The sequence below is a fragment of the Phyllosticta capitalensis genome, assembly GCF_038381095.1.
Source record: "Phyllosticta capitalensis strain CBS 128856 chromosome Unknown BKA78scaffold_5, whole genome shotgun sequence".
NCBI lineage: Eukaryota > Fungi > Ascomycota > Dothideomycetes > Botryosphaeriales > Phyllostictaceae > Phyllosticta > Phyllosticta capitalensis.
In genome coordinates this window covers 1,939,081-1,964,471 of record NW_027117443.1, presented here as the reverse complement: position 1 = coordinate 1,964,471, position 25,391 = coordinate 1,939,081, and the positions used below count along the sequence as shown (strand labels likewise).

General features: G+C 55.2%; 11 protein-coding genes across 11 annotated transcripts; 4 read left to right on the top strand and 7 right to left on the bottom strand.

Moving 5' to 3' along the window:
- Positions 1-455: 455 nt before the first annotated feature.
- On the bottom strand, positions 456-2,403 carry BKA78DRAFT_314999 (uncharacterized protein). The gene is made up of 5 exons (XM_066888514.1): positions 2,163-2,403; positions 1,881-1,920; positions 1,531-1,658; positions 1,161-1,414; positions 456-1,037 (listed from the first exon to the last, which is right to left on the bottom strand). Exons 1-5 carry the CDS (start codon positions 2,233-2,235, stop codon positions 891-893), a joined length of 642 nt encoding a protein of 213 aa, XP_066744605.1. The 5' UTR covers positions 2,236-2,403; the 3' UTR covers positions 456-890.
- A 97-nt stretch (positions 2,404-2,500) lies between these two features.
- BKA78DRAFT_314997 (Rieske [2Fe-2S] iron-sulfur domain-containing protein) lies at positions 2,501-3,971 on the bottom strand. The gene is made up of 4 exons (XM_066888513.1): positions 3,576-3,971; positions 3,375-3,463; positions 3,170-3,320; positions 2,501-3,108 (listed from the first exon to the last, which is right to left on the bottom strand). Exons 1-4 carry the CDS (start codon positions 3,877-3,879, stop codon positions 2,927-2,929), a joined length of 726 nt encoding a protein of 241 aa, XP_066744604.1. The 5' UTR covers positions 3,880-3,971; the 3' UTR covers positions 2,501-2,926.
- A 153-nt stretch (positions 3,972-4,124) lies between these two features.
- Positions 4,125-5,017, top strand: BKA78DRAFT_139749 (uncharacterized protein). The gene is made up of 2 exons (XM_066882738.1): positions 4,125-4,143; positions 4,217-5,017. Exon 2 carries the CDS (start codon positions 4,268-4,270, stop codon positions 4,823-4,825), a length of 558 nt encoding a protein of 185 aa, XP_066744603.1. The 5' UTR covers positions 4,125-4,143; positions 4,217-4,267; the 3' UTR covers positions 4,826-5,017.
- BKA78DRAFT_139709 (stress response RCI peptide) lies at positions 5,005-5,963 on the bottom strand. Its single transcript, XM_066882737.1, has 2 exons — positions 5,743-5,963; positions 5,005-5,614 (listed from the first exon to the last, which is right to left on the bottom strand). The coding sequence occupies exons 1-2, from the start codon at positions 5,798-5,800 to the stop codon at positions 5,184-5,186; spliced, it is 489 nt and encodes a 162-aa protein (XP_066744602.1). The 5' UTR covers positions 5,801-5,963; the 3' UTR covers positions 5,005-5,183.
- BKA78DRAFT_314991 (chorismate mutase) lies at positions 5,933-7,328 on the bottom strand. Its single transcript, XM_066888512.1, has 3 exons — positions 7,204-7,328; positions 6,498-7,149; positions 5,933-6,431 (listed from the first exon to the last, which is right to left on the bottom strand). Exons 1-3 carry the CDS (start codon positions 7,275-7,277, stop codon positions 6,354-6,356), a joined length of 804 nt encoding a protein of 267 aa, XP_066744601.1. The 5' UTR covers positions 7,278-7,328; the 3' UTR covers positions 5,933-6,353.
- An 83-nt stretch (positions 7,329-7,411) lies between these two features.
- Positions 7,412-9,916, top strand: BKA78DRAFT_379953 (WD40-repeat-containing domain protein). Its single transcript, XM_066892958.1, has 3 exons — positions 7,412-7,718; positions 7,778-9,418; positions 9,476-9,916. Exons 1-3 carry the CDS (start codon positions 7,623-7,625, stop codon positions 9,749-9,751), a joined length of 2,013 nt encoding a protein of 670 aa, XP_066744600.1. The 5' UTR covers positions 7,412-7,622; the 3' UTR covers positions 9,752-9,916.
- Positions 9,917-10,293: 377 nt separating this feature from the next.
- On the top strand, positions 10,294-14,412 carry BKA78DRAFT_251689 (uncharacterized protein; the record flags this gene model as incomplete). The annotated part of the gene is made up of 2 exons (XM_066884675.1): positions 10,294-13,259; positions 13,365-14,412. 2 exons carry the CDS (start codon positions 10,294-10,296, stop codon positions 14,410-14,412), a joined length of 4,014 nt encoding a protein of 1,337 aa, XP_066744599.1.
- A 2,259-nt stretch (positions 14,413-16,671) lies between these two features.
- On the bottom strand, positions 16,672-17,837 carry BKA78DRAFT_139612 (uncharacterized protein). Its single transcript, XM_066882735.1, has one exon. The coding sequence runs from the start codon at positions 17,736-17,738 to the stop codon at positions 17,016-17,018; it is 723 nt and encodes a 240-aa protein (XP_066744598.1). The 5' UTR covers positions 17,739-17,837; the 3' UTR covers positions 16,672-17,015.
- Positions 17,838-19,131, bottom strand: BKA78DRAFT_139611 (uncharacterized protein). Its single transcript, XM_066882734.1, has one exon. It carries the CDS (start codon positions 18,933-18,935, stop codon positions 17,937-17,939), a length of 999 nt encoding a protein of 332 aa, XP_066744597.1. The 5' UTR covers positions 18,936-19,131; the 3' UTR covers positions 17,838-17,936.
- Positions 19,132-20,741: 1,610 nt separating this feature from the next.
- On the bottom strand, positions 20,742-21,942 carry BKA78DRAFT_331613 (uncharacterized protein; the record flags this gene model as incomplete). Its single annotated transcript, XM_066889893.1, has 3 exons — positions 20,742-20,859; positions 20,913-21,640; positions 21,673-21,942. 3 exons carry the CDS (start codon positions 21,940-21,942, stop codon positions 20,742-20,744), a joined length of 1,116 nt encoding a protein of 371 aa, XP_066744596.1.
- Positions 21,943-24,224: 2,282 nt separating this feature from the next.
- BKA78DRAFT_139660 (uncharacterized protein) lies at positions 24,225-25,022 on the top strand. Its single transcript, XM_066882736.1, has 2 exons — positions 24,225-24,898; positions 24,995-25,022. Exon 1 carries the CDS (start codon positions 24,367-24,369, stop codon positions 24,871-24,873), a length of 507 nt encoding a protein of 168 aa, XP_066744595.1. The 5' UTR covers positions 24,225-24,366; the 3' UTR covers positions 24,874-24,898; positions 24,995-25,022.
- The last annotated feature ends 369 nt before the right edge of the window (positions 25,023-25,391 follow it).

Here is a 25,391-nt window from a genome sequence, read left to right as displayed (position 1 = left end):
CTCCACCCCCGTCCACAGTGCCTGAGCCCCCATGTGCGCTCCAGGTTCTTGTTTGAGGATTTTCCATGGCCAGGCCTGAGTAATCCTCTTCCAGGGAGAGAGCGACTGTCCATGGCACTCGCGTTAAACAGCTGAAGAGGACCACGTCCCGCAGCAGACACTTGCGGCGAATCCTAGCACGAGGGCGTTGCAGAAATGCATGAGCGAAGAGGCTCACCCTGTACAAAATCCTGCATTCTAATCGTCAGAATTTCCAGCGCTCTCAGGCCCATGATTGGGAAAAGATCTGCCTCCAAGAATATGCGCTGGCACGATGGGCAAGGGATAGTAGCCGTTGCTTCACGTCAGCAGACGATCGGGAAGAACACAGCGCGTAAGCAACAACTACATACCAGCACAGTCACATGTAAAGAGATATCTCAAGTCCAATATAAGCAACCTAAAAAGGAAGTATTCTGCGTGCAAGTGAGAAGAATCTTCCAATGCAACTCAGCAACCATCAGAACTACCGGGGACATCTTGCGATGGGCCAGCATGTTCGCAGATGAGATTGAAGCTTCACAGTGAAATAGGCTTGTCCATTCATACCCGCGTCGCCGTCGAATGTCAGATGCCAGCATCTCAAAGAGGAAGCATTCCCCGAATCTTCCCACAAGCATGAGAACGTCGGACATCTCAGCAATCACTGCCGGAGTGCGAATAACTTCATACTGGGCCAGCGCGGACGAGATCGAGATGCTCTGCATGACAAGCAGAGAAAATATCCTCATCCACGGCAACATCGCCCTCGCAACATGAACCCATCCCTAATTGCACTATTGCCGAGTCTTACGCCACCCGATCAACTCCCGCTCTGCCCTGCCCTGCATGCCCTACTCTGCTCCGCCTCCCTACATGAAGTCATCCAGAAAATCCTCATCGCGGTCCTGATTACTCGACTGCATCAGGTTGTCCTCGGTATGCACGTCGTCGTACGCGTGGTCCTTCCGCCACGCCATCTCCTTCCTCTCCTTTGCAATGCGGGCCTCTTCCTTCTTCTGCACGGGCTTGCGTGTCAGCCAACTCGGTCCCACGCCCGCTCATCCAGCACAACAACAGGAACCCAGCAAGCCTCCGCGAACCTCAAGAAACTCGCAAGGGGCAAGGGGGACAAGACTCACCCTCTCCTGGACCGCCGCCCTATCCTTCTTGCGCAGCTCCTTGAGGCGGTCCTCACGCTCCATGCGCAGATCGGGGAACTTCTCGACCTTTGTCTTGTTGAGGCGGTTGACGATGGGGTTTTCGCGCGCGGCGACGTAGACGCGCTTGACCTTCTTGTTGTCCTTGAAGCCGACCTGGCCGACGGCCATGCTGCCGTCCTTTTTGAGGTTCGACCATGGCGTGTAGATGATGGTGATGTTGTCCTTTTTGTTGCCTGTTGAGGTGGGGGTCGGGGTGGTTAGAATTGAGTTGGAGAGGAGAAGGAAGACGGTTGGGAAAGGTGGGAAGTGTGGAGATGAGTTTGGCCTGTTTTGTATGCCAAAGACGCACCTTCAATACTGTTGGCCTTGGTAAGCTGCGCGCAGTCCTCCAGCAGCGCCTGGGGAATGTCCTCCCAGCTCGAGCCCTCGGGCAGCCGCAGGTAGATGTGGGCCGACGAGAGGTTGTCGACGTGGAACTGCGCAAGAACAATTTTTCAGAAATCGCTCACAACAACTCTCCTTTCATCAACGTGCCCCTGGCGTCTGCTTGATCATGCATGCTTCCAAAAGAAAGCAGGGAGCAAATTGAGCCAGCGGACGGATTGTCGAGGTGTAATAGAAGGTGTTGCGCAGTACGTACCCTTTGACAAAGGTCAGAGTTGAGAGTGCGATTGGCGTAGTTGGGAACTTGAGACTCACCACACATCTTCTTCCCATCCGTACTTGATCAAGTCTTCATCTACGCAGCGGCAGCAACAAAGTTAGCATCAGGTTCCCCTCTGACGATCTTAAAAAGTGCATCGCACAACCCAGGAGTCGAGCGAGGTGGATGGTAGGAAGAAGAACGCAAAGCCAGAAAAGCCAGAAAAAAACAAATCAAGACTCTGAAACCTTGTGACAATAAACATGGAGATGAAAAATTGACGCGGACGAGAAGAATACGCAAAAACAGAGACAAAAAGACTGAAGGGCCAAACGCACTCTCAACCTTGTCCTTGCCGACATAGATGAAGGCCGCCGGCGACACGGTGTTGCTGCTAAAGTAGTAAACCATGATGGTAGCAGTAGGCCTCTTCAAAAGAATCCTCGCTCTTTCAATCGCCCGTCGCGCAGGTTATCAACAATGCCGCCGTCGCACGCGGGACCATGTGATTTCTTGATTTCGGTCGAATATGAGGTTCTGATGCTCGTTTCGGGCGACGTTCGTTTGGTTGGTGGAGTGGCTCTCGGTAGAGACCTGATGGCCGAGCCTCGCACTTGGGTCGTCGAGTGGGCTAGCTGGTTTCTCAGCGCCGCGTGATTGGCTGCGCGTTGGGTGGCCCTGTCGAGTAGAACAGCTGGATCGGCCGCGACACTGAAGGTTGTTTAAGAAAGCTCCAGTTGGTTTTCTATGCGCATAGTTCCTCATTCATGCAGCGTCCAGTCTCTATTCACAATTTTTAGGTACCTGGATCCAGTGTGAAGGTAACGAAACAAAAATCTATTTCTCTCAAGTTCCTTCCTCGGGAATCAAAGGCACGCTGAACAAAGGAGAATGAGATTATACAAGCACCACCCGCCTCTTTTCCCTGCCGAGCGGTGCCAATGAGAAGAGAGTTCACGGCTATAGCTTCAAAAAGATAGCTATGTGGGAGGCATCGGCACTCTTTTTCCCAACCCAGCTTATCAACACAGAACCCCACTCCATCTATGGCGCTCTCGTTGCAATGTCAATCGAAAAAACGGTCTCTCGTTGTCTATCCTGCTTAACCGATGACGACCTTGCCCTCCTCGGGGAAGTCGTACTCGGGGACCTCGAGGTTGAGCGGCGCAGGGCCCTTGCGGATGCGGCCCGAGATGTCGTAGTGAGAACCGTGGCAGGGGCAGAACCAACCGCCGAATTCACCAGCCTCGCCGATGGGGACACAACCAAGGTGGGTGCAGACACCTAGACGCAAAAATGTTAGCTCCATCGCCCCGGACCGCGTCTCCTGCCGCGATGCGCTTACCAAGCATAATCAACCACTCCGGCTGCTTCACACGGTCAGAGTCGGGCTGCGGGTCGCGCAGGCCTTCCCACTTGGCGTCCTCGGCCTCCTTGATCTCGTCGGCGGTACGGTGGCGGATGAAGACGGGCTTGCCTCTCCACTTGATGATGACCTGGGGAGCGATCAGAAACTTATGTCTTCTGCCAATTGCTCAATCGCAACTTACGTTCTTGCCCTCGGGGATGGCGGAGAGGTCGAGTTCGACCTTGGCCTGGGCCAAAACGTCGGCAGAGGCCGACATGTTCATGAGGAAGTCTGGAATCAAGCCGTGTAAGCAACGGGCTCCCAATCGCTCGCAGAAACGCCAGCCTTGTTCAGAACTTTGTTTGCTGCACCTCAATCCTTCGCGACGAGCCAAAATACCCACCTTGCACAGTGTTCTTTGCACCCATGGCGGAGATGGCGCCCATGGTGCCGACCATGAAGTATTGGAAGACCTTTTGGCCGGTCTCACCGCCGCTGTTGCGGTACTTCTTCCATTTGGCGACGGGGATGTCGGTAGTCCTCGAGGCAGAGCCACCCTTGAAAGGGCTCTCGAAGGATGCGGTTGCGGAGGTGACGGTACGGTTTTGCACGGCGAGGGCGGTAGCAGACGCGGCGCGGAGAGCAGGCAATTGGGCGCGGGCGGTCGAGCGGACCAGCGCGCTAGCGGTCGTGCTGAGGGCCGGCATGGTTGAGAGGAGAGATGTGGCCGATGGGAGGCAGCGGGCGTGGGAGGTGGATGGGGTGGCACTTGGATAGGTTTGGAGGGCTGAGGTACGGATAGAGGTAGAAATCGACTCCGGCCATTCGGCCTCTAATTCGGAACCTGATCGCTGTGATTGGTCGGCGCACCTCGCCCGTCAACCCAGTCCAAGTTTCCTTCCAACTCCAGATCGTCGTCTCTATTCTCATCACCACATCGGCCTGCACATGTCTGCAATCCCTCTGATCTCGTGGGGACCCAGATCGCTTGCCTCCCATCAACGCGTCGTCGGATCCAAAATCACTAACTTTGCGCGGCCAAAGCGTCACCTCCAATCCTCACCCGTGCAGAACCATCGCCGCGCTACGCCCGAGATGCCCGAGAGTACTGCTACGCAGCCCATCACCGCCAACGACGGCCAAAAGAAAACTCTGGCAGTCAAAGAAGTCATTGGCGACATCTTCGCAGCTCCGCCCAACTCGGTCCTCATCCATGCCTGCAATTGCTACGGCAACTGGGGCGCAGGCATCGCAGGAGCATTCAGACAGCACTATCCCAACGCGCACAAGAAACACGAAGACTTCTGCAAGAGTGGTTCCAATGGCATGGCCCAGGTTGGCACTGCACAGCTGATCCCGCCCTTGGATGAGCCCAAGAAGCACTACGTTGGCAATCTCTTCACGAGTGGTGGCTACGGCAGACGCAAGGACACGCCCGACATGATTCTCAGCAATACGGGACCTGCGATGGTCGACTTGCTGCGCCAGATCGCGGATGTGAAGAAGAACGGTGGAGAGGTTGCCGAACTCAGAATTTGTAAAATCAACTCGGGTCTTTTCGGGGTGCCGTGGGAAAAGAGCTTGGAGGTGCTTCAAAACATTGAACTGGAGCCTGATATGCCGACTGAAGTCACGGTTTACGAAAGAGCTTGAAGTCTGACAATTGTCCTCGAAAAAGATTGCTGGGTAATATCAAGATGCTCACCATCACGGGAGCTGGTGGGATGAAATGAGACGACGAAACATGTTTACGGCCAGGAGGAGTTCTACTTCTTGGCGTTTGGAATGGGCGGCTGGTGACTGAAAGGTCAATTTGCAGCGTTTTCGAATTCATGAGGCACTGCGCTAGAATCTTGCTAATGAGATGAGTATTCAAACCATCACCAATGAAACATTGAGCCAGACAACGCTAGCCGTACCAAATATGAAAGTCAAGTCCATCGAACGCCGTCTCCAAGCCTTGTAGACTATTCGACACCTTGCACTCCAATATGCCATCTGCCAAACAACATTACGTCTGAATCTTGTTGTCCCCCCTCACAGCTTCCTGGTACGAAGGCGGAGGCGCCTGGTTCGAGCCACCCGCATCAGAGTCGCCTTGCCCACCTTGCTGCGGCACAAAGCTGTTCGTAGTTCCGACCTGCTGTCCGGGAAACTGCTGCTGGTTGCTGGATGGCATGCCCGCTCCGGTGGCGCCGTAGCGCGGCTGGGGGTGCGGCTTGGGCTGGCCCCTGACCGTGTTCTGGGGCGTAGGGCCATGGGCGACGTAGTAGTAGGTGACATGGCCTGGAGCCTCGGAGTCGACGCGCTCATACTCGTAGTCTGGGTCCGGGTAGGCGTAGATAACCCACCAAGCGTGGAGAAGGCCGGGGAGCAGGCCTAGGCAGCAGAGGGCGATGTTGATGAGCGAGTCGGCGCTGCAGACGCCGCGCTTGACCCAAACTATGCGAGCGTTAGTATCGTCGTTGACTTGATTTGGCCTGCGCACGGTGGTGGAGAGGACGGTCCATGCTGGTGGATGCAAGATGCCTGCCTACGGACGATGCGGGGGCCTGCCGATGGAGACTTACCGGGGAGCGGTGGAAAGAGTACGGCCAAGACCGCAAGAAAAATATCCGTTCCGCACATGGCTCTTTTCACGATGTCACTTGAGAAAGCGTGACGGAGAGAATCTTGGAGGTTGAGCGAGGGAGGAGCGGAGAGGAAGGGTGCTTATGAGGGAAGAATAACCTGAGCGACAGGCACAGGCATCGGGCAGGGTTGAGGCGTTAAACGGCGGAAGGCGCGATGACGCATGTGCACCGCCACAAGACATTTTCCGTTCGCTCCTCTTCTAGAATCCCTTGTACTACAGGAACAGTTCATTCACAGTGATCAGTGTGGAATTATTCAGTTATCTCGAAAGTCTGTAAAAGTCTCCATGTGTCTAGACAGCGCATGCTGCTGTCCAAACATCTACAAGCGCTGCCTTTTTCTATATCGCCCGTGTGTAAGGTAGGCTGCAAGGTCCAAAACGCTTGTCCGCGTGACACAGGGTCCAAGTTCAACTCCTTGGTCTCTTCCTGAGATCACAGGGCTACCAGTGATACGGGCGTCCCATCCCCCATGCATGAATCTTAAGGCCTTCGGCGTGTCTATCATGTCTTTCTATACAGAATACCAAGAGTGGGGTAGCTTGGGCTTACTCCCACTCCGTTCCAATAAGGCGCTGCATCAAGTATTCGACCTCGACCTCCTTTGTCAAAGGGATGACATAGTCCTGCGCATCAGGTTAGCACGCACGTTGCCATCACGGTCTCAAGAGCTAGGCAGCGTAGCCAAATACCTTGTACATCGTCACCACAGCTTCGACGTCAATCTTGGGTGGTGTGGCCGTCGGGTTTTCGGGATCAGCTCCGTAGTTTGTCGCCTTCTTTCTCAGTCTCTCAAGCACCTTCTTCTCAACCGCTGCGTCCGTAATGGCGTCGTCAATTCCCTTGCGGTCCTCCGCTTTGATGAGCTTGACAAAGCGCTCCGTTTCTTTTCTAAACTTTGATTCCGCCACGAACTTGCCGTAGTGGATCCTTCGCGAAAGTGCTTGCAGGCAAGCAATGTCATTCACAGCTGTCGAGCCATAGTGGGATTTGTTCTCGCTTTCCGCGTTGCCGTTCGGCTTTGCGCAAGCCGCTGGGAGGATACGATTGATGTAAACGTCTTTGAGCTTGTCGTTCACATTGACATTGTTCGGATGCAGAACGGGCGGGTAGTCCAGAGGCTGGAGCACAGGAGTGCGCACTGCGTTGGGGAAGAAAGGGTACTCGTCGGGAGCTTGGTAGCGGCGAAGGCGGGAATGAAGGCGTTCCTGTTCGCAGAGGAGCCAGTCCAAGAAGCTGAGCTTTTCGTCGGGGACTTGGATTGCGCCGGGGACGTAGACGGAGCGGTTCAACGGGTACTGCACACGCTCAATGAGGTAGATGGTGATGGTGTCTTCCAAACGGCTGCGCCACAGGTCAGTATCGCGCATCGCAAGCCACGGTAGCGGGGTCCGGTACATGAGCGTAGAACGAATGTTTGCCAAATCGAGTACCGATTCGGCGTCGGTAAGGCCTACAGCAGTGTCCATCATTGAATTGGCCTAGGCGACGCTCCCGGGAGAGAAGGCTGAGGTGTATATTGCATGTTGGAGAGAGAGAGGCCGGCGGTCAGCATGCAGGTCCAGGTGTTGCTCGGTTGCCGAGCGTCCAGGTTGCGGCAGTTGCGAGCACCCCGGGATGATGCAACTTCCTCGAGCTACACAACCCACAAGCCGGCTCCAAGACACGCACGCGACTCGCCACGATCCGGCTTTGCTCCGACACAGCATTTCCAAAAGAAGGACCCTCATCGAGCAGCCAGCCGCGCCACGATGGCCGCTGCGCTCTAATCGGAATTTGCTTTGTCGCGCGCTCTCCCAACTCAATCTACCCATCCCATGGCCACCTCTGGCAGAGACGATTCGCCCCGCGGCAGAGCTAGTAGACCAAGACCGACGTCACCCTCGGGCGCTGACGATGAGGATGTATTCGCTGTATGCTTATCGCACAGCCAATTGAGGTCTGGATCGCTTCGTGGCTAATTTTGTAGCAGTCACGTCAACTCGAAGCGTTTGGTCGAAAAGTCACAGCCACCGCAAACCACTTGATGGGACCCGAAGGAGGCATCAGTCACCATTATCAGAATGCTCTCGGCGAGCTCCACCGCGAGCTTCGGCGGCCCGGACTCCAAAGATCGGTCTTCAGTTTCGCCCAAACGACGCCGAGGGAACTCGTGAGATCCAAACTCTCTGTCCCTGAAATACAGCAGCGAGCCCTATCCTACCTCCCCGACGAGCTTCTAGCAGATATTCCTGAAACCGGTCCAGCGTATTCACTGTTCCAGGGTTTTCAAGCGACGGCAGAAGAGGAGAAGCATCACCACCGAAAACGGCGGGGTCCCAAACACAACTCAAGGGGACAGAGATTGTTAGACCACAACGATGGCAGCGATGACGAGTCTACGGGACCACCGACTCTGGACAGGCTTAAGAAAGACAAGCGCCATCTCACTCGCCGTCTCGAAATGATGGGGGTGCGGAAGAACATGTGCAGCACAGAGATCAAGGAGATTGACCAGAAGATAGCAAACCTGAATGTGATGCGCCGGATCGTTCTTGACAGACTGGCCGATTTGGAACGGGAAGAGTCGGAACTTGAGCATGAGCTTCAAGACGTGGGGAGCAAGTTGGAAGATATGGAAGAAGAGCTCGAGGAGCAGGCCCAGATTTCGCAAAGGTCCCCAGAAACCCCAACCGTTACTGTCGCCGGGTCCGATGGCGATCCAGAAGGGTCACCTGGCTTCATGTCCGAATCCATCTATGAAAAACTACCGGCACAGTCTCCGAAGGAGAAGAAGAAGCGCAAGACTCACCGCCGAATATCGATGCCTGTGTTGCACGAGCACCTTGAGCCTGGATCCAAAATCATGGAACTACCGGCTCATGGTGACGTTGTTACTGCCCTAGATTTTGACATGCCTTTCGGTACTGCCGTCACTGCCTCCATGGATGACACTGTCAAGGTATGGGACTTGAACGCCGGACGCTGCATGGGCCTTCTCGAAGGGCATCTCTCTTCTGTCCGCTGTCTTCAGGTCGAGGACAACATTGTGGCCACGGGATCCATGGACGCCACCATCCGCCTATGGGATTTGAGCCGCGCAGAATACGCCCCCAGAGACAACAGACACGACGAAGAGGATGAGGATGCTGCGCTGAGTTCCTTCGAGAATCCCGAAGACGCCATTCCCCCTCCTCCCCCTGACAGCATGCAAGACTGCCCCTTGTTTACTCTTGATGCCCACGTTGCAGAAGTCACGGCGCTCTACTTCCGGGGCGATACTCTTGTGTCGGGCTCGGCAGACAAGACGCTCCGGCAGTGGGATCTTGTCAAGGGTCGCTGCGTACAAACCTTGGACGTGCTTTGGGCAGCCGCTCAAGCTTCATCTACTCTTGCCCCGGGCGAGGGCTGGCGCCAGACTGGTCGCGCGCCTGACGCGTCGGCCGATTTTGTTGGCGCTTTGCAATGCTTTGACGCAGCACTAGCTTGCGGCACGGCCGATGGAATGGTCCGTTTATGGGACCTGAGAAGCGGACAGGTGCATCGGAGTCTTGTGGGCCATACTGGACCTGTGACGGCCTTACAATTTGACGACGTGCACCTTGTGACTGGCAGTTTGGACAGGAGTATTCGAGTAAGTTTTCTGTGGCTTTGCAGACTTGATGTTTACAAGTGCTAATCATTGAAACAGATTTGGGATCTCCGCATGGGTTCAATTTACGACGCGTATGCCTACGACCACCCCGTCACGAGTTTAATGTTTGATGCGAGGAGGATCGCGGCCGCAGCCGGCGAAGATGTGGTCAAGGTCTACGACAAGACCGAAGGTAATCACTGGAACTGTGGACCAGGCGCCAACAAGGAGAGCAACACGGCGGCGTCGGCGACGATAGAAAAGGTCAGGATTAGAGACGGTTATTTGGTCGAAGGTAGAAGAGACGGCACTGTTGGCGTGTGGTCATGTTGATGAAATTCCTGCGACGAAGCATGCGTGGCGCTAGATATCAGGTCAATAGGAAGAAACCATTACAACCGACTCTTAAATATATGGAGCAAACAAAAATTGAGACGGTATGGTTGTTGGACGCGTCCACCGGGCGATGCGAGAGCTCGGGAGTGCCGCGCGCGAGGGTCTCTGGCCGCTGGGCGGTGTGTGCTTTCGCCGCCCGCTGCTGGATGCTGGCGTCGTCGACTTTTTTGCCATCTACTATACGTCGATTTCCACAACCTCCGCCAATTCATTGCCCATGCGAACCCGCCTCTCAAATCACATTCGCTACCTCCTCGAACTCTCCTGCCTGCGCGCCTCATAATTCGCACGATTTAGTCCTCACATTTCCTCCGGAGTTGCCGCACACGCGAATCTGCTGGCTAACGTAGCAATTCGCCATGCTCTCGCGCCTCGCGAGGCCGCGAACACAACACCAATCCTTCCATTTGTGCACGCCGCCAAATCGTATCGTTTTTGCTAGAGCTTCGATTCACTCGGCAACATGGACATCCAATTCCATGGCAGCGCGCAGGCGCAAAGACGACGGAGCTCAGCCTTCGCAATTATTTCCTTCGACACAGACGCGCTCCGTCGCCACGGCCGCCAGCGCAGCAGAATCGCCGAAACCGTACGATCAGACATATCCGATTGACACGTCCAGACAACTTCGACCTCTCATTGTCCGTCAAGAAGTGACCACACCTGCTCCACGCCTACACTATGTCCGTGGTATTGGCGGCGATCCCTATGATCTATTCTCAAACCTCACCGCAAGCTTGCGCGTCCGACGCATGGATAGAGCCGAGCAGATTCTTTCCCGGCTGCGCGAAGTATACAACAGTGGTGCAGTCGAGCTCACAAATGCCCACAACACATACTTGGTCGTTTACCTGCAGATGATCCTGCGACAACAACCTGGCTACGACTTTACCAAAATGTTCAGATGGTACATGGTCAACATGACGGAGCACGAGATACCCGCGAATCAGAAAACCTTTGTGATCTTGATAAAGGCGTGCGTGGCTGAGCAGGATGGTCTTAAATTGACAAGATCTTTGAGGAAACTGTTTGAATTGGCAAGCAGGTCAAGAGAATTCAAGGCGGAGACACTGAGAAATCCGGAACTTTTCACCGAGGACGAAAATGTCACGCTGCGACGAGAGGTTCCCGAATTTTTCGAGTCCGCCCAAGACCACGGGGATCAAGCAGGGGCAAAGAAAGCGCTTTTTCCCGTCCCAAAATCAACGCCTGAAGGGATTAGCAAGCCGAAGACCTCGAGCCTCCCAGCACTCAGATCGGTACAGCAGAAGGGCTCTGGTTTGGAGACGGTCAAGAAATCACTCTCTTTATTTCTCGACTCCGAGGACATGTTGAAGGAAATTCCTTATCCGGACGAATTTTATGATCTTACAAAGGAGCAGAAGGATCACCTGTGGAATCGCCAGCGGCAATTGCGCCTCGAAGAAGATGGAGTTGATGCGGCCGTCCTGCGCTGGCGGACTGAGAACGAAAACATGCAAAAACTGGGCATCACTTCGGCATTATCCACAAAACCCATGGAGGCTCTAATGTGGCAGTGGTACTCTGCATTGGTTCCGGCCATGAAAGAGGAGCTGAAGCTATGCCTTGAAGCCATAAATGACAAAAAGTCGGCTGATAAAGATCGCCTTTTGTATGGCACACATCTGGAGGGGTTTTCCGCCGAAAAACTGGCGGCCATCACAATGCTTATTTTGATACCAGCGTTTGGTGCCAGAAGGACTCAAGATGGCGTTAAGGTGTCTCAAATCTGTATGGATTTGGGAAAACACTTGTCCGACGAATACGCTCTGTCTGTGAGCAACGACTTAAGCCCAGAGTTCCCTGCCGCTGAGTCCGCCCCGTCTTCAGAGGACCAGGAGACGCTCAGCGACTCAAAGCTTGTCGAACGTTCGTTTGAACAATTGAACGAACTCAAATCCACAGAATGGAGCCAGACTTTGAGAGCCAAAGTCGGTGCCATTTTATTGGCGAAAGTTTTGGAGAATGCCAAGATTTCAGTCGACCGTGTGGATCCAGAATCTGGAAAACAATACACAGTCAACGAACCAGCATTCTTTCACATGTCCGAATACAAAAAGGGTCGAAAGACGGGAATCATCAAAATGCATCATGTCGTCCGGGACAAATTGAAGCGAGAGCCTATTCGCGGTTCTATTGGCTCCAAATACCCTATGGTTGTGGAGCCTTTGCCTTGGACTGGGTTCAAGCGCGGTGGTTATTTACGGTACCCTGAAGCCGTGATCAAAACGACTTCAAGTGACGATCAACGGCTTTACTGCTTGGCGGCGGTGCAAAGAGGAGATATGAAAGATGTGCTGCATGGACTCACGGTTTTGGGAAAGACCGCGTGGCGAGTAAACCACGACGTTTTCAGAGTCGTCATTGATGTGTGGAACAGCGGAGAAGAGTTGGCATCGATTGCTCCAGAGAATCCGCATGTTGCGGATCCGCCCGACCCTGGTCCCGATGCCAGCAGAAAAGAGCAAGCCAAATACATGGTCGAAAAGCAAAAGGCCAGCAATTTGAGAGCCGCATATCACTCGCAGCGCTGTTTCCAAAACTTCCAACTCGAAGTCGCTCATGCTTTCAAGGACGAGATCTTCTACTTTCCTCACAACATGGACTTTCGCGGCCGAGCTTATCCTCTTCCTGCGCTACTCAATCACATGGGTGCCGATATGGCCAGAGGTCTGCTCACATTTGCAAAGGGCAAAGAGCTCGGAACGACCGGCTTGAAATGGCTCAAGATTCATTTAGCAAACGTCTATGGTTTCGACAAGGCGAGTTTGTCTGACCGGGAGGAGTTCGCCATGGAGCATTTGAGCGACGTTTACGACTCTGCCGAAAAGCCTCTGACCGGAAACCGATGGTGGCTCAACGCCGAGGACCCTTGGCAGTGTTTGGCCACGTGCTACGAATTGAAGCATGCCTTTGACTCTCCGGATCCCACGAGCTTCGTCTCGCATCTTCCAGTGCATCAGGACGGAACTTGTAATGGTTTGCAACACTACGCAGCCCTTGGTGGTGACAAAGCTGGTGCTGCACAGGTCAACCTGGAGCCTGGCGACAAGCCCTCCGACATTTATACCGCAGTGGCTGACATGGTCAAGGCGGATGTGGCCGAAGACGCTGCAAATGGTAAAAATCAAGCGATTGTGCTCAACGGTAAAATCACTCGCAAAGTCGTCAAGCAGACAGTGATGACCAACGTCTACGGAGTCACATTTGCAGGTGCTCGGGAACAGGTCCAGAACCGTCTCGAGGATATTATGACCGATTCAGAGTTGACCAAAGCTGGTGGTGCGATGTGGTTGGCGTCCTACGTTGCCAAGCTAATCTTCAAGGCTCTTGGGCGAATGTTCAACGGTGCTCAGGCGATTCAGGAATGGCTTGGAGTCTGTGCCGATCGCATCTCCACAAGTCTCTCACCCGAGCAAGTCAAGTACATTGAATCGAGGCTCCTTGAGAGCAAAAAGGCAGCCGAACTTACCCAAACTGGTCGCTTCAAAATCAAAGGGCGTGGCAACAAGGACAAGAAAGGTGAAAGGATATTATCAAAGGAGCAAAGGGAAAAGCCGGATTGGGTCGACAAGGGCAACTCTAATTGGACCGACAAGATCAACTCTTCAAACATCAGACTCCATTTCCGATCTCCAGTCATCTGGACCACGCCGCTGAAGATGCCCGTGGTGCAGCCATACCGCACCACCAAGGCTAAGCAAGTCATCACGAAGGTGCAAAGCATGAGTCTCAAGAACCCGGACTCAGTTGATGCCGTCAACAAGAGAAAACAGCTGCAGGCTTTCCCCCCCAACTTCATCCACTCACTCGACGCATCGCACATGTTTCTGTCAGCCATCAAGAGCAACGAAGTGGGCTTGACATTCTCATCCGTCCACGACTCCTTCTGGACGCACGCCGCCGACATTCCCCTCATGAACCGAGTCCTGCGTGATGCCTTTGTAGCCATGCATTCCGAGGACATCATCGGCCGCTTGCACGAAGAATTCACCGTCCGCTACAAGGGCTCCATGTACCTCGCGTCCGTTCCCCTCTCATCGTCACTCGCGGCAAAGATCCAGGAATGGCGCAATGTGGGCAAAATCAAGATGCTACAAGAGCTGTGCCTGGAGCGCAAGCGTTACCAGCTCCTGCAGAGCGACAAGGAAGAAGAGCGCGAACAAGGCCGCAAGATGGTTACGCCAGGCGCCATGTACGAAGAGGCGGCGGCCAAACACCCCGAGTGGCTCAAAGCGCCGTCCGACAGCGGCATTATCAAGCTGGGCCAGCAAGATGACAGCGGCTCGCGCAAGGCGCCGGTTGACCCGACCAGCATCGACGACATCGACGAGGGCGACGAGGATGTCGAGCTCCCCGAGGAGCAGGACATTGACGACGAGGCCGAGCTGGCTGCGCATGAGGCAAAGAAGAAGGCCAGTGAGAAGGCAACCAAGGAGCCGCCAAAGGCGCCGAAGGCAAACAATAGTGGAAGAGCTGTCCGCAAGTTTTGGCTGCCAGTTACCTTTCCGCCGGTCCCGCCCAGGGGCGAGTTCGATGTTAGTGTCCTGAGGGACAGCCAGTACTTTTTCTCATAAACGTCCTTGGAAAGTCGTAACGTTGGAGGAGTGGGCGCCATTGCATTTGTGTCTTCTTCTCTTGCCCCCTCCTCTCCTCCCTCGTCATCTCATGCATTTACTTGCGCAACTCAGTGGCGGATCCCCAGATGTAGCATTTCCCGGTGTTTTTGGAGTTTTGGGTGGCATGAAAGCTGCTCAAAGAAAAAAAAATTTCGGGCGTCTTTAGTTTCCTCTCCTATCCTTTCTACATTCTGCCTGTGACGTGGAGGAGGATGTCATCGGCTGTACTTGACCATCATGTAAGTTGGAAGCAAAGAAGAGGGAACTGTATATTGTAAATATAGCCACAGTAAGCAGACTGCTCTGTATACATCCAAACACATCCATCTCTCTCTGTCCTCGTGCGAGGACTGAGTCGCGGGTGGTAAAGCAGAAACGATCGAAAAATCCAACTCATCCAGACACACGGCTTGCATCCAACGCAGATCTTTCAAGTTTCAAAGATTCATGGCACACTTACCATGAGCTAGGAAATAGCTTGTCATTTGAACGCCTGCGAGAACCTCAAGGAACTCTTCCTTGCCTGCCTTCACTTTCCGTGTGGGGGAAGTGGCACCTATCTGACATGGAACTTCCGAAATTTGGAAGACCTAGAAATCGCAACGCAATCAAAGCACTCCTCAACGCAATCTGACTCTCTGTTGGTGATGGCGATGGCAACGCAAAGGAACAGGTGGCAAAATTGCGTTATGTTTCTCGCATCACTACATGTACTTTGTCCTGTTAGTTATCCGTCGGGTCTTTCCGAGCAATACAGAGGTGGCACGAGAAGTCCGTCAGTGTGCGTTGCGGAAGTCGCGCCTTTAGCACCACCACCACTGCTGAAGGGAGCGAGACTCCTCCGTCTGAGTAGATCGACCGCTTTTTTCCCTCCCGCTCTTCAGGCAGGCCGAGAAGTGTGATCACACAGAGAATTTGTGCAACAAGAAGCACGTCTCGTGGTGGCACATTCGACTCAGTCGATTCTTTTAAATTGAAAAATTGCAACGAGTACACTAACGGGTGGTGGCACCTGCCCTATTTATTGTGCGTCGTACTTGTCAACAGATGCAAAATGTACACCGCGGCACACTTGGGCTTGTGCTTGTTCCCCTGCTCTTTCTGCCTTTGCACGGCGTTATCGGCTGAGGAGTGAAGAATGATTTCAATTGCCTTTGCGCAACTCCTCCCACCTGTTGGAATTGGCATGACGAGCGACGGCGTATGCGTAGGTAGCGAGTTCTTCCTCATGTCCTGCTCCTAGAAGGAATCCCGCTGCTGTCTTGGTTTGGTGGTTGCCAGTTGCATGGCCGAGCTCTGCTGGTAGGAAGAGAGGCAGACGTAGTAAACCGGCGGCGGGTAATTGAGAAAAATAGTCCCCCGGCAAAGACTCACAATACCTATGTTAGCAACACCGCCCTTCCACACTCAACCTTGCCGGCCTCTTCTATTTTTCGCGGCACACAAACACGTCGACCAACCAGCTAATCAGAGGAGACCGTGACCAAGCAAACGGAGGAGTAAGAAGCGCAGAGCCTTCATCCAGTGTAACGACTCCTCGACGGCATTTGCCTACGCATCGCCGCACACACAACTGCCGCGACTCGCCACATACTTACCTCGGCAGTTGTTCGACCATGCAGTGGATGTATTTTTGCATGTAGACATACATACATACGTACTACTTGCCGTGCCCTACCTTACTACCCCTTACCCCTCTAGAGTAACAGCCCCACATGTCCATATTGCCGCTGCCGCGGCTGTTGCCATGCATGTGTGGACAGCTGCACGCGCGGATGCACGCCGCGTCCCTATTCTCCGGCCGGTTCGGCGGTTCGGTGCGGTTCAGCTCAGCTCCGCTGCCGGAGGGCCAGGGGAGGGAATTGGAGTGGTGATAGGGGGCGATGGAGGAAAAAGCAAAAGAAAACAACAGCCAGGGTCGGTGGTTGCCGTGCAGTAGGGAGGGCTGGATGCAGGAATGAGGAGCGCGTTTAAGTGGGGACGAGATGGGAGAGGATGGGGAGTTATGTGTGTGTGGAGGTATTGGATGCAGTGGAGCGGGTGACGGCAGATGGAGGTAGGTAGGTTGGTCGTTTGGTTCAGGGGTTCTTGAGTCTTTGCCGTTTGTTGCCTGTGAATGCGATGTGATGTAGACGTGTATGTGCAAGGCCCGTCGTCGTGTCGGGGGATTTTGTGTACAAACGTATTGTTCACGCTACACCTTCTCGTACATACGTGAGGAGGCAGTCCCAAGCACCTCCACAAGTAGCTATTATAGCAGTCGTGAGACGCTCGGTGCGTGTTTGCTGTCGGCAATCACAACTCGCTCTCATTGCAGGATCCCCGTCGCACAAGGAGCAAACCAAAGGCCACGACTCTCCAACGCGTCTCCGGTGCACCTCGACCCGCCATGAGGGGGCCGTAAGCAGAATTCGAATCTCTCGGGACAGCAACACGCAAAAGCTCGGACACGTAGATGTTCGAGTTCGGATCTCGATCAGATTCAGGAGCCGCAGCAGAGGGAAGCCCGCCAAGTTGGTTTTGGGGCCTGTGTGTCCGTATGGTTTGGCGGAGTCGTCGTGTCAGCGTGCCTCCGTGCGGTGTTGCTGCTGACTCTCTTTTGACCACCATTGGCATCTCGCATCGCGCCGCCGCGTCGGTCGTCTTACCCAGATGGGCGGGTCCAGATGGCCTTGCTGCGTCCTGTATCGGCCGGCGCCAGCGCGGTGGCGGCTGTTATCCGGACGACGTACAACTCTCATGTACGTCGAGGGTTTGTCTGCGCGTATATGAGTCGTCAGATACACATCAAGCACTGCTCCGGCGGCGGCGGCTCTGCTGCTGCTGCTGCTGCTGTGCTGCATGCACGGCACGTCCGTCCGCTCATCGGCGTGGTGGCAGGACAAGCCCCATCGATTATTCTGACCCCAACCATGCCCATGTCCTTTCCAGGACCAACGTCCAGGGCCCCCGTTGGCAGGAAGCAGCAACGTTAGGTAGGTTTCTCGCTTGCTTGCTTTGACGCCGGCCGGGAGAACGCCACCTCGCCTATTCGTACTGTGTGGGGTAAGAAACGCGCATGCGGATCCATGTGCACGCCTGTCCTGTCTTTTCCTATCCTGTTCGTCCCAGCATCGGCTTCCGGCAAGCGAGCGAGCGGCCGTTTTGAGGCTCTCCACATGCGGTTGCGTCGCCACCGCCAGCAAGTCAGGTTTCTTTGACCAACCGTTGAGAACGACGGTGGCGTCCGCGTCTGCGATGGCTTGCTTGGTGCTGGATGAGAGGACGGAGCTGCGGTGCGCCATAGCGTATGAGCATTATTGCTCGTACAGAGTGCTTGCCGTGCGAACTTGCTCAGCAAGGAAGGGCAGCGGCTGGGTGTGCAGCGAAAAGCGTTGTTGTGTCCAGGTTGGTCAGCGTCATGGACCTCGCACGCATCATGTTGTTGTGTGCCGCCGCAGGCCTAACGCAGGGATGGATTGAGCAACGACGAAACGCTTTTCTCATGTTTTCTGGCTTGGCTGCTGTTCAAACGCTTGGGCGGGGAGACAAGACAACCCAGCCAGGGCATACAGAGAGGCGGGCTGCGGACACGCGGACGGCAGCGGCGAAGGGCGAGGTTTCTTGGGCTGGCAACGGGAGTGTCGAGTATATTGCTGAGCCTGCTGGACAGACGGGCACACTTTCTGCCGGCGTAGGTGGCCAGTGCATGGGGCATGGATGGGTGGCTGCTGTGAGACGTCTCGCATAGTCGTAATCGAGGTGGCGGTGAAGTGAAGAGACAAGGGGAGAGACATGGGCGTGTCTAAGTGCGGTGAGGAGGAGGAGCAGTCGCGGCCAGAAGTCCTGTTTTGCGAGAATCTCTCATGAGCGAGGTTGAAGGATTTGGTGTCGCAATGGAGCATGGAATGATGAATGCCCGTCAACAGACGACGACACAAGGCGCCCGTGCGCGTCCGCATCCGCAACCTTGAATAGAGTTGGGAAAATGCAGCAAAAACCGAAAAAAAATCAAACATGAGCCGTTGGCCCAATGAGAAAAAGGGCTCCCCGAATGCCATCATCCCAGGCCACCACGCGAGGTCAGCCCAGCCCAGCCCGCGGTAGCAGAACCCAGCGACCGCCCGCCCGGCGGCTGACGTCGCCGTCAAAATGGGACCAACCAGCTCCAGATCTAGGTACCGACAAGATAGACGTAGTCCCAAGTATCTGGACGCCGACGACAGCGATAGATGAGAACCACAAAGAGAGGGAGAAGCGAAAGGAGAGTGCTTAAGTCCGCCAATCTCACACCGCGCGTCCTGGCGTCTGCCCGCCCGCTCGTCTCGTCGTCGACGGACGGGTTCCCGGGAAAAAGCAAATCCAAAACCACAGTTTCCAGTCAGTCGCCCGCTGGCCCTGAACCAACCAAACAAACGAGAGCGCCGCCCCGGCTCCCGTACTGCGGGACGCTGGTCGTGAAGCAAGCCACCCACGCACCAGGGTTGGGGGCCGTCGGTCATGATGCTTTTTCCTCCGCTGTGATGGAGCACCTGTTTGTTCTTTTTTGCCCGCCGTCACTGCTTCCTGCTGCTCACGCCGCCAGCCAGCTGCGTTGCCGATTTCCGCTCCTGATTGGCGTCGAGTGGTGATTTCAACGCGCTTCTGCGTCGCTGTTGGGCAGTGGATGAATTTTTGGGACTGGCACACATCAAAGATTCTCGTCCGGTGGCGCGTCGAGGAGGTCGGATGCGTCCATCGTATTCATTGTCGTCTTGTTGCTTCTTCTTGTTCTTCAGTCTAGTCCGTCGGTACATATTCCTTCAAGTGCTGACTGCGCGGGAGCGCGAGTGAGCCGGCACGCTGGTTGCATCTGTCATCCACTCATTCGTTCGGCGCGTCTTTTCAGCTCGTCATGCCCGTGTCGTCGTCTCGTGGAGCCGCTCTTCGGACGAATAGGAGCTCGTCCACCGGTCAACTGCGGTGGGAAACCATTCTTCACCCCTCAGCTCTCGAGGCAGAAGATTTCCAAGCCCGTCGCTGTAATCCAGGCCTGCACCACAGCGCTGGTAGACACTCGATCCAATTCAGTTGGTCCCCCCGGGTAAACCTGCCTCGCACGCATCCCACTCGGTGCTCTCAGTCAGCCAGCAGCCACGTGGCGCCGGCGTGGCGTCGCATGGCTGGCGGCACGGGGACGCCGCCTCGGGGCTCCCATCTAGCCCCAACCAACCACTGGGAAACATGATCCAATCCGAGTCGTAGTCCTCTCCAATTTGCCCATGTTGGCCGTGGTTTGTGGGAGCACTCATATGCCGCAGGGCCAACATCAGCCATTCGTGCCATCATCATGCAATCGCATCGCATCACTTCACCTTACACAAGCTAGTGGTTCGCGCTGGCGGGCTGCCTGTTCGTCTGGTTGGTGGTCTGGAGCTTATCTGATGGTCACTCCACGAATCCGTCTGCTGGAGGAAATGCGAGATTGGCTACATGCAACCAAGTGACCTGCAGGTACGTGCCTGTTTCGCTCTCTTCAAGGTAGACCGAAGTTTTGCGCTTTTGGATAGTCACGCCAGGCACAGTCGAGCCTGAGCAGACGGGATAGACTTGTTTGCCAGTCGATTACGTCGCGTTGCATAAAGAACCCCTCTCGGTTGGCCGGGGAGTTCGGCAAGGAATTGGCGAAAGAAAGGAGAGCAAGGGCGCTATGATCCGATCAATCTGGGGGTATGTAGCGAGGGAAGGTCAAGCCAGTCAGTCCGTCAATCAGGCCATGTAGCGTGAGAAAATGAGTTTGCGCTAGGTTCGCGGCATTGGCATTCAGTCCGCAAAGTACCTTTCTTGGCTTGGAATGCCCATCCATGCGAGGGACCGAACGGACTCTTCCAGCGGCATTTTCCGGGCCAACTAACGGCGCTGGGGTGCGAGGCTAGGTTTGCATTATTCACATGTGCGGCTGCAAAAACTCCGCTGCTTGACGCGGACAGTCGGTTCCAGGGCAAAAGACGTGAGCGAGCAGGCACGCACGCAACTTGGGTGGTTGCCATGCGACCGCCGGCTTCCCGTCGATGAAATTGGTTGTTCTAGTCTTGTCCGTAAGAGGCGAATCGAAAGAAATTGGTGTCCGTCCACTGCAAAGAGCACTGCTTGCTGTTCATTCCTCGCTGCTTGCGCCCCTCGTCAACAATGCCACAACCGTCTCCTTCGCCAGTGGTAATCATTGCCAAAATTTCATCCAGGATAAAGCATTGGTTGGATCGGTCACGCATGGACAATTGACTGAGTCAAGTCCGAGACAAAGCTCAAGTACACAACGGCGGTTCGAGTTAAAGGTCGGGTGCGGTTTCCGTGTCGGAAATAGGTTCGTTGACCTTGAAGCGCGAGAGCTTTTCTTCGACGGATTTCAGAACTGCGGGGTCATGTTCCTTCCTGGCCTTTTTGGCTCTGTGTGTACGCAATTAGCATCGCTCCTGACTAGTTTTGACTTGGAAACATACGGAACTCGAGGGCAGTTCAGGCAGCGGTCGTGCCCACAATTGGAGCAGGACTTGGACTTTTCCATGAATAAAGTTGAGCAGTTTTCACACGTCCAGCGCACCCGTTGACGCGGCTTCCTCCACGTACGGTCCGGCCTCTTGACCATCTCGGCTTCTGTCTCAGAGTCGGAAGCTGGAGCGTCCCCGGGGTATCCGTCGGGCCACTTCTTCTTCTTGGCTGGATCACGAGGGCATTTGGCACAGCGGACATGCGAGCAGCTGGAACAAGAAGTGGCCGTAGGAGGAATAAAAAGGGCGTCGCACTTGTGGCACGTGCGGCGGACACGCTGCTTGGGAGGACGGCGCTCGAGGTCGGGACCGCCGGTGCGGCTCTTCATGGTCAGATATTCACCCTTTTTGGTAGGCCTCGAGCCAATCCTGGGAGTACTCTGCTGAGGAGCCAGGACGACTGGGGCGGCAGCGGGCTCGCCGGCCCTGGCCTTGCCCTTGGACTTGTCGTCCTTCTTGGCTGGGTAGCGGGGGCACTTTTTGCAACGCGTGTGCTCGCACTTTTGGCAAACACGGTCCGGACCGAAGGTGGTCTGGCAGCGGTGGCAGGTACGGTGAACACGCATACGGATTGGCTTCTCAACACGCTGAACGTTTTCGTGGGAGATGCCCGTGGTGATCCATTCGTGGGCCTCGAGAGTCAGGCCGTACTTGGCAAAGAGGGCGCGAGCACGCTCCTGCTGAGCAGCATTGCGAGGATAAGAAGTCTGACCGACGGTGGAGGAGACGGGCTTGGATTCGGCGGGCTTTGTCTCGGGTGGGCTGATTTTTGAACGGCGTCAGCAACATGTCTTGGCCAGTCGAGCGGGCTGAGGACTTGCCTGGTGATGGCGGGAGCTGGGGCTTTGGAGTCTGAAGCGGCAGACGAGTCCTTGGAGGGATTCTTCTTGAGGACGGTGCGTAGTCTCTTGACGTATTTTCCAATGCTCTGTCTGCGGTCTTGCAAGGCCTCGGATTTGGGTTCCTTGGCGGAGGAGCTCATGGTGAGAGGCGAGTAGGAGTGGGATAACGGATGGCGAGTCAATTCATGCGGTATATCGATGTTGTAGGAGCGTCGCGGGTCGACGAGGGGCAAGTGTAGTCGGAGGGCGGTGCTCCTAAATGGGATCCGAACGTGGGTGATGGTGGTGGTCAGGTCGCGGGCGGGTGGGCAGCCGGGGGCATTTAAGAAGACCACAGCGCCGGGACGAAGACAGCGCGCGGCACTAGTTTTGCTGGGGCCCTGTTCCCTGCCATGCGCTCCCTGTCTGTCCCTCCTCTCCACCACAGCACAACCACAACAACCGACCGATTGCTGCACGCGGAGGCGGCCCACCACCCGTGCCTAAACCCTCTCTTCTCTGTTCATCGTCTGCGCCGTCGGAGCTGTATCCCACTCCTGTCCACTTGCTCGCCCTTGCAGCCAACGTTCCGATGCCAAAAGAAGACTTTTGCCGTCGCACCACCATTGAGAGAAAGTGTTTGTTTCTGTCGCGACGTCTGGCGTTCCATTTCCGCGGCCTGCGGGTGCGCTGCGCTGCGCTGCGCTGCCCGGCGGGAGCCCAGAGCCCAGCGCCCGGTAGCATGGGAGACTCTCTGACCAAGGACCCATCGCGGCGGAGTCAGGCAGGCCGTCACTCCAAGGCCAACCGCTGCTGCGACCCGACAGGGTCAACGCCCGCAACACCTTCATGACGAACTTTTCTCACCACCTCCACCAACATCAAATTCGCTCCCGTCTCATGCTCATACGATGTGGCTGGTGGCCTCTGAGCGCGCCCCTTGGCTTCGTATGCCACGGCGCCATCGGTGAGACGTGTTTGATCGAGCACGACAATGGCATCCGACCGACCATCCGGCCCCAGCCCGAGTATGGATACAAGTCAGCAATCAATGCCATGTGGCACAGTCGCTACTACACACCGTGACGTTGTTTGGGTCGGCGCGGGGCTCTGCACCACTTGGGAAGGTACGCCTTTTGAGACGAACTGCGTCTGCGGCCCATCTTCAGCCCTGTCTTCCGTTGTCGTCCCCTCTCTCTATCGCTCCTGTTTCTTCCCACTGCTCCGGGCCGTTGTTTCTATTTTGCTGCCCATCATCATCGCAATCCACGCTTGGGGCTTGATTCTGTGACGTTGATGCGGCAGGATCAGGCCGTCGACGGGTGAGCCGAACGCCCAATCCCTAGAATCATCAACTCCGACGCGCTTATCCCGATTCGACCCAACCTCTAAAAATGACCTTCCCCATATGGTCGCTCCACGCGCTGTCGCTGTTTCATTCGCGCAGTCAGCAGTTTGCTCTCCCTCCCCGACTCGACTCGACCGGACCAACGAGCCATTCTGCTGGCCGCTGCGATCGCCACGCATCGCCCTCGCCCTTGCCCGTAAGCGGCCCGTCCGTTTTCCCGCTCCCGCAAGATTAAAAGGCGTGGCGTTTTTTGCAATTCGCCCACGGCCCTGATAGGACAAAGGAAAAGAATATCCTGACCATGCCCTTGTCAATCTATCCTATTCAGCAAATGGACGTTGCCAAACTAGGGAACCATCAGCTATAAGTGGACTCCAGTGGCCTCCCCCATCTACCAGCTGTATCGAAAGGCGATCCAAAGGCTCATGCAAAACTCCACAAACAAGACAAATTTTCGCATCCAGGCGTTGCTTTCAGCCACTGGTCCTCTGCAATGCGCGGATGTGTCTCAGTGCTCTCCGTCTGCTGCAGGTTTGCAACGAGCTTTCCAAGTACGAGCATTTGGACCTATCTCCGCGCCAACAACATATTTCTCAACCAACAGATTTTGTCTGCATCTCAGGACTTTGGCTGCATCCATGATAGCTTGACCAAAATCAGCTCAGACTGTTTTGGTTTTATTTACCGGAGAGCAAAAACACATGGTGGGTCGCAGCGGTGAAGCAGCTCCCTGCCGTCCAACAGTGCGGAGATGATTACGCCATCTCTTCATTGGCCAAGAGAAGCGACGCATATTTACAGCTGAGGTCGAATTTCCCTGAAGGAGACGCCATGTCTGCAAAATTCCAACTCTCCACTTTGCGCCCCTGCGCTAACGCAGTTAGACGCCAGTACCTTCGAAAGCGTGCGCGGTTGTCTCGCACTCAATGAAGGGAGCTGATCTTTACTGCACTTTTCCCTTACCCGACCGATGGGTCACGCCATCACAGATTCTATTGGGATGCAACCTTTCTAAAGATGGACTTTAGACGAACCCCATGGTGAAGAGAATACCGTCATCAGGCGGCCCGCCAGCCCAATTCAGCTCCCCCGTGCCCCTCCCCTCCCTCGCTACTATGGCACGTGGAGACCTGGTTCAAAGTCCAAAAGTCCAGACTCTGTTTGCATGTTTTGAACGTGGACCAGGCGGAGCCCCATCTCCACCTACCCACCTCTCGCGCGTGTCGTAAGTCCGAGCATGAGCTTTTTCATCCTCGCGCCGCCCCCTTCAGACGCTGCTTTAGGCACAGAACTTGCAGAAAAAGTCGGGTGGACCGAACTTGTTGTTGCCGTCGTCCGCCACTCTCCTGTCTCTGGTAAGCATCCCGCCTCTCGGGCCAGGCAGGTGGATAGTTCAGCCCGCCCGCACATACAGGACGCTCTCTCGTCCGCGGAGAAACCACAACATCTACTTTCGGCGCTGCTCCCTCCCTGTGCAGCAGTAGCAGCAAGTCCACATCACACCACCATCACCACCGCCACCAGCACGATCTTCGTCTTTGGTCTTCTCCTGATTGCCCATATCGGAGTCCGCTCGCTCGCGCGCCCCTGGAAGACATTCGGTTATCGAATAGTCCGCCATCCGGCCCGGCGATCGCACATCGTCATCCAATTGATCTCCAGGCTCGGTACGGCTCGCGCAAGCTGCCGGACCGGCGGCATGGAATTGCCACAGGGACTCAACACCGTGGTCCGTGGTGGTTGAAAGGTGGCTGTTGTCGAAGAGGACGGTGAGGCTCTCCGAAGAGGCTGTTGAGGATCAGCGCGTCCCAGTTTGGCAGCAGAATTAGGCACCGATAGGCAGGTATTGAGAAGTCTTGAGCCAGAGACGCAAACGAATGCGAAATCCGAGACCGAAAAGCGAGAACTGGACAGGCTCGTTTTCTCACTAAGCTGCCAAATCATTTCTACTCTTGCGGCGAGCTCGTCCGGTGTTGGCACTGCGGTGGTTGCGGCTTCGCTCGCTGCAAGCATTCCAAAGGCTGCCTCTTCACTGGTCGCCGTCTTTGCTTCAGATTCGTTGCCTTTTCTTGCCGCGTACGAGGAATTTTTTTTTTTTTTTTTTTTTTTGAACACTGACAATAGCAATCTTGGCCCACGACAAGCCCGATCTGGCATGTCTGATCTTTTTCATCATTCATCTTTTGCAGATCACCGCGCAATCATTACCCTCGATACCCCAATACCATTGACACCAAATATGGCTACTGATCAACCAAGATC

Bases quoted from the DNA above. Each gene is read 5' to 3' on its own strand.
- BKA78DRAFT_139612 (XM_066882735.1), bottom strand. From the start codon at position 17,738: ATGGCGCACCGCAGCTCCGTCCTCTCATCCAGCACCAAGCAAGCCATC.
- BKA78DRAFT_139660 (XM_066882736.1), top strand. From the start codon at position 24,367: ATGAGCTTTTTCATCCTCGCGCCGCCCCCTTCAGACGCTGCTTTAGGC.
- BKA78DRAFT_139709 (XM_066882737.1), bottom strand. From the start codon at position 5,800: ATGTGCGGAACGGATATTTTTCTTGCGGTCTTGGCCGTACTCTTTCCA. The intron at 5,615-5,742 runs GTAAGTCTCCAT...ACGCTCGCATAG, and splicing joins ACTCTTTCCACCGCTCCCCG to TTTGGGTCAAGCGCGGCGTC.
- BKA78DRAFT_314999 (XM_066888514.1), bottom strand. From the start codon at position 2,235: ATGGTTTACTACTTTAGCAGCAACACCGTGTCGCCGGCGGCCTTCATC. The intron at 1,921-2,162 runs GTGCGTTTGGCC...GCCGCTGCGTAG, and splicing joins CGGCAAGGACAAGGTTGAGA to ATGAAGACTTGATCAAGTAC. The intron at 1,415-1,530 runs GTGCGTCTTTGG...CCACCTCAACAG, and splicing joins CAAGGCCAACAGTATTGAAG to GCAACAAAAAGGACAACATC.
- BKA78DRAFT_314997 (XM_066888513.1), bottom strand. From the start codon at position 3,879: ATGCCGGCCCTCAGCACGACCGCTAGCGCGCTGGTCCGCTCGACCGCC. The intron at 3,464-3,575 runs GTGGGTATTTTG...GCTTGATTCCAG, and splicing joins TGCAAAGAACACTGTGCAAG to ACTTCCTCATGAACATGTCG. The intron at 3,321-3,374 runs GTAAGTTGCGAT...ATCGCTCCCCAG, and splicing joins CCATCCCCGAGGGCAAGAAC to GTCATCATCAAGTGGAGAGG.
- BKA78DRAFT_314991 (XM_066888512.1), bottom strand. From the start codon at position 7,277: ATGATGGACACTGCTGTAGGCCTTACCGACGCCGAATCGGTACTCGAT. The intron at 7,150-7,203 runs GTACCGGACCCC...CCTGTGGCGCAG, and splicing joins AACATTCGTTCTACGCTCAT to CCGTTTGGAAGACACCATCA. The intron at 6,432-6,497 runs GTATTTGGCTAC...CCTGATGCGCAG, and splicing joins CTGTGGTGACGATGTACAAG to GACTATGTCATCCCTTTGAC.
- BKA78DRAFT_139749 (XM_066882738.1), top strand. From the start codon at position 4,268: ATGCCCGAGAGTACTGCTACGCAGCCCATCACCGCCAACGACGGCCAA.
- BKA78DRAFT_139611 (XM_066882734.1), bottom strand. From the start codon at position 18,935: ATGACCGACGGCCCCCAACCCTGGTGCGTGGGTGGCTTGCTTCACGAC.
- BKA78DRAFT_379953 (XM_066892958.1), top strand. From the start codon at position 7,623: ATGGCCACCTCTGGCAGAGACGATTCGCCCCGCGGCAGAGCTAGTAGA. The intron at 7,719-7,777 runs GTATGCTTATCG...ATTTTGTAGCAG, and splicing joins ACGATGAGGATGTATTCGCT to TCACGTCAACTCGAAGCGTT. The intron at 9,419-9,475 runs GTAAGTTTTCTG...TCATTGAAACAG, and splicing joins GTTTGGACAGGAGTATTCGA to ATTTGGGATCTCCGCATGGG.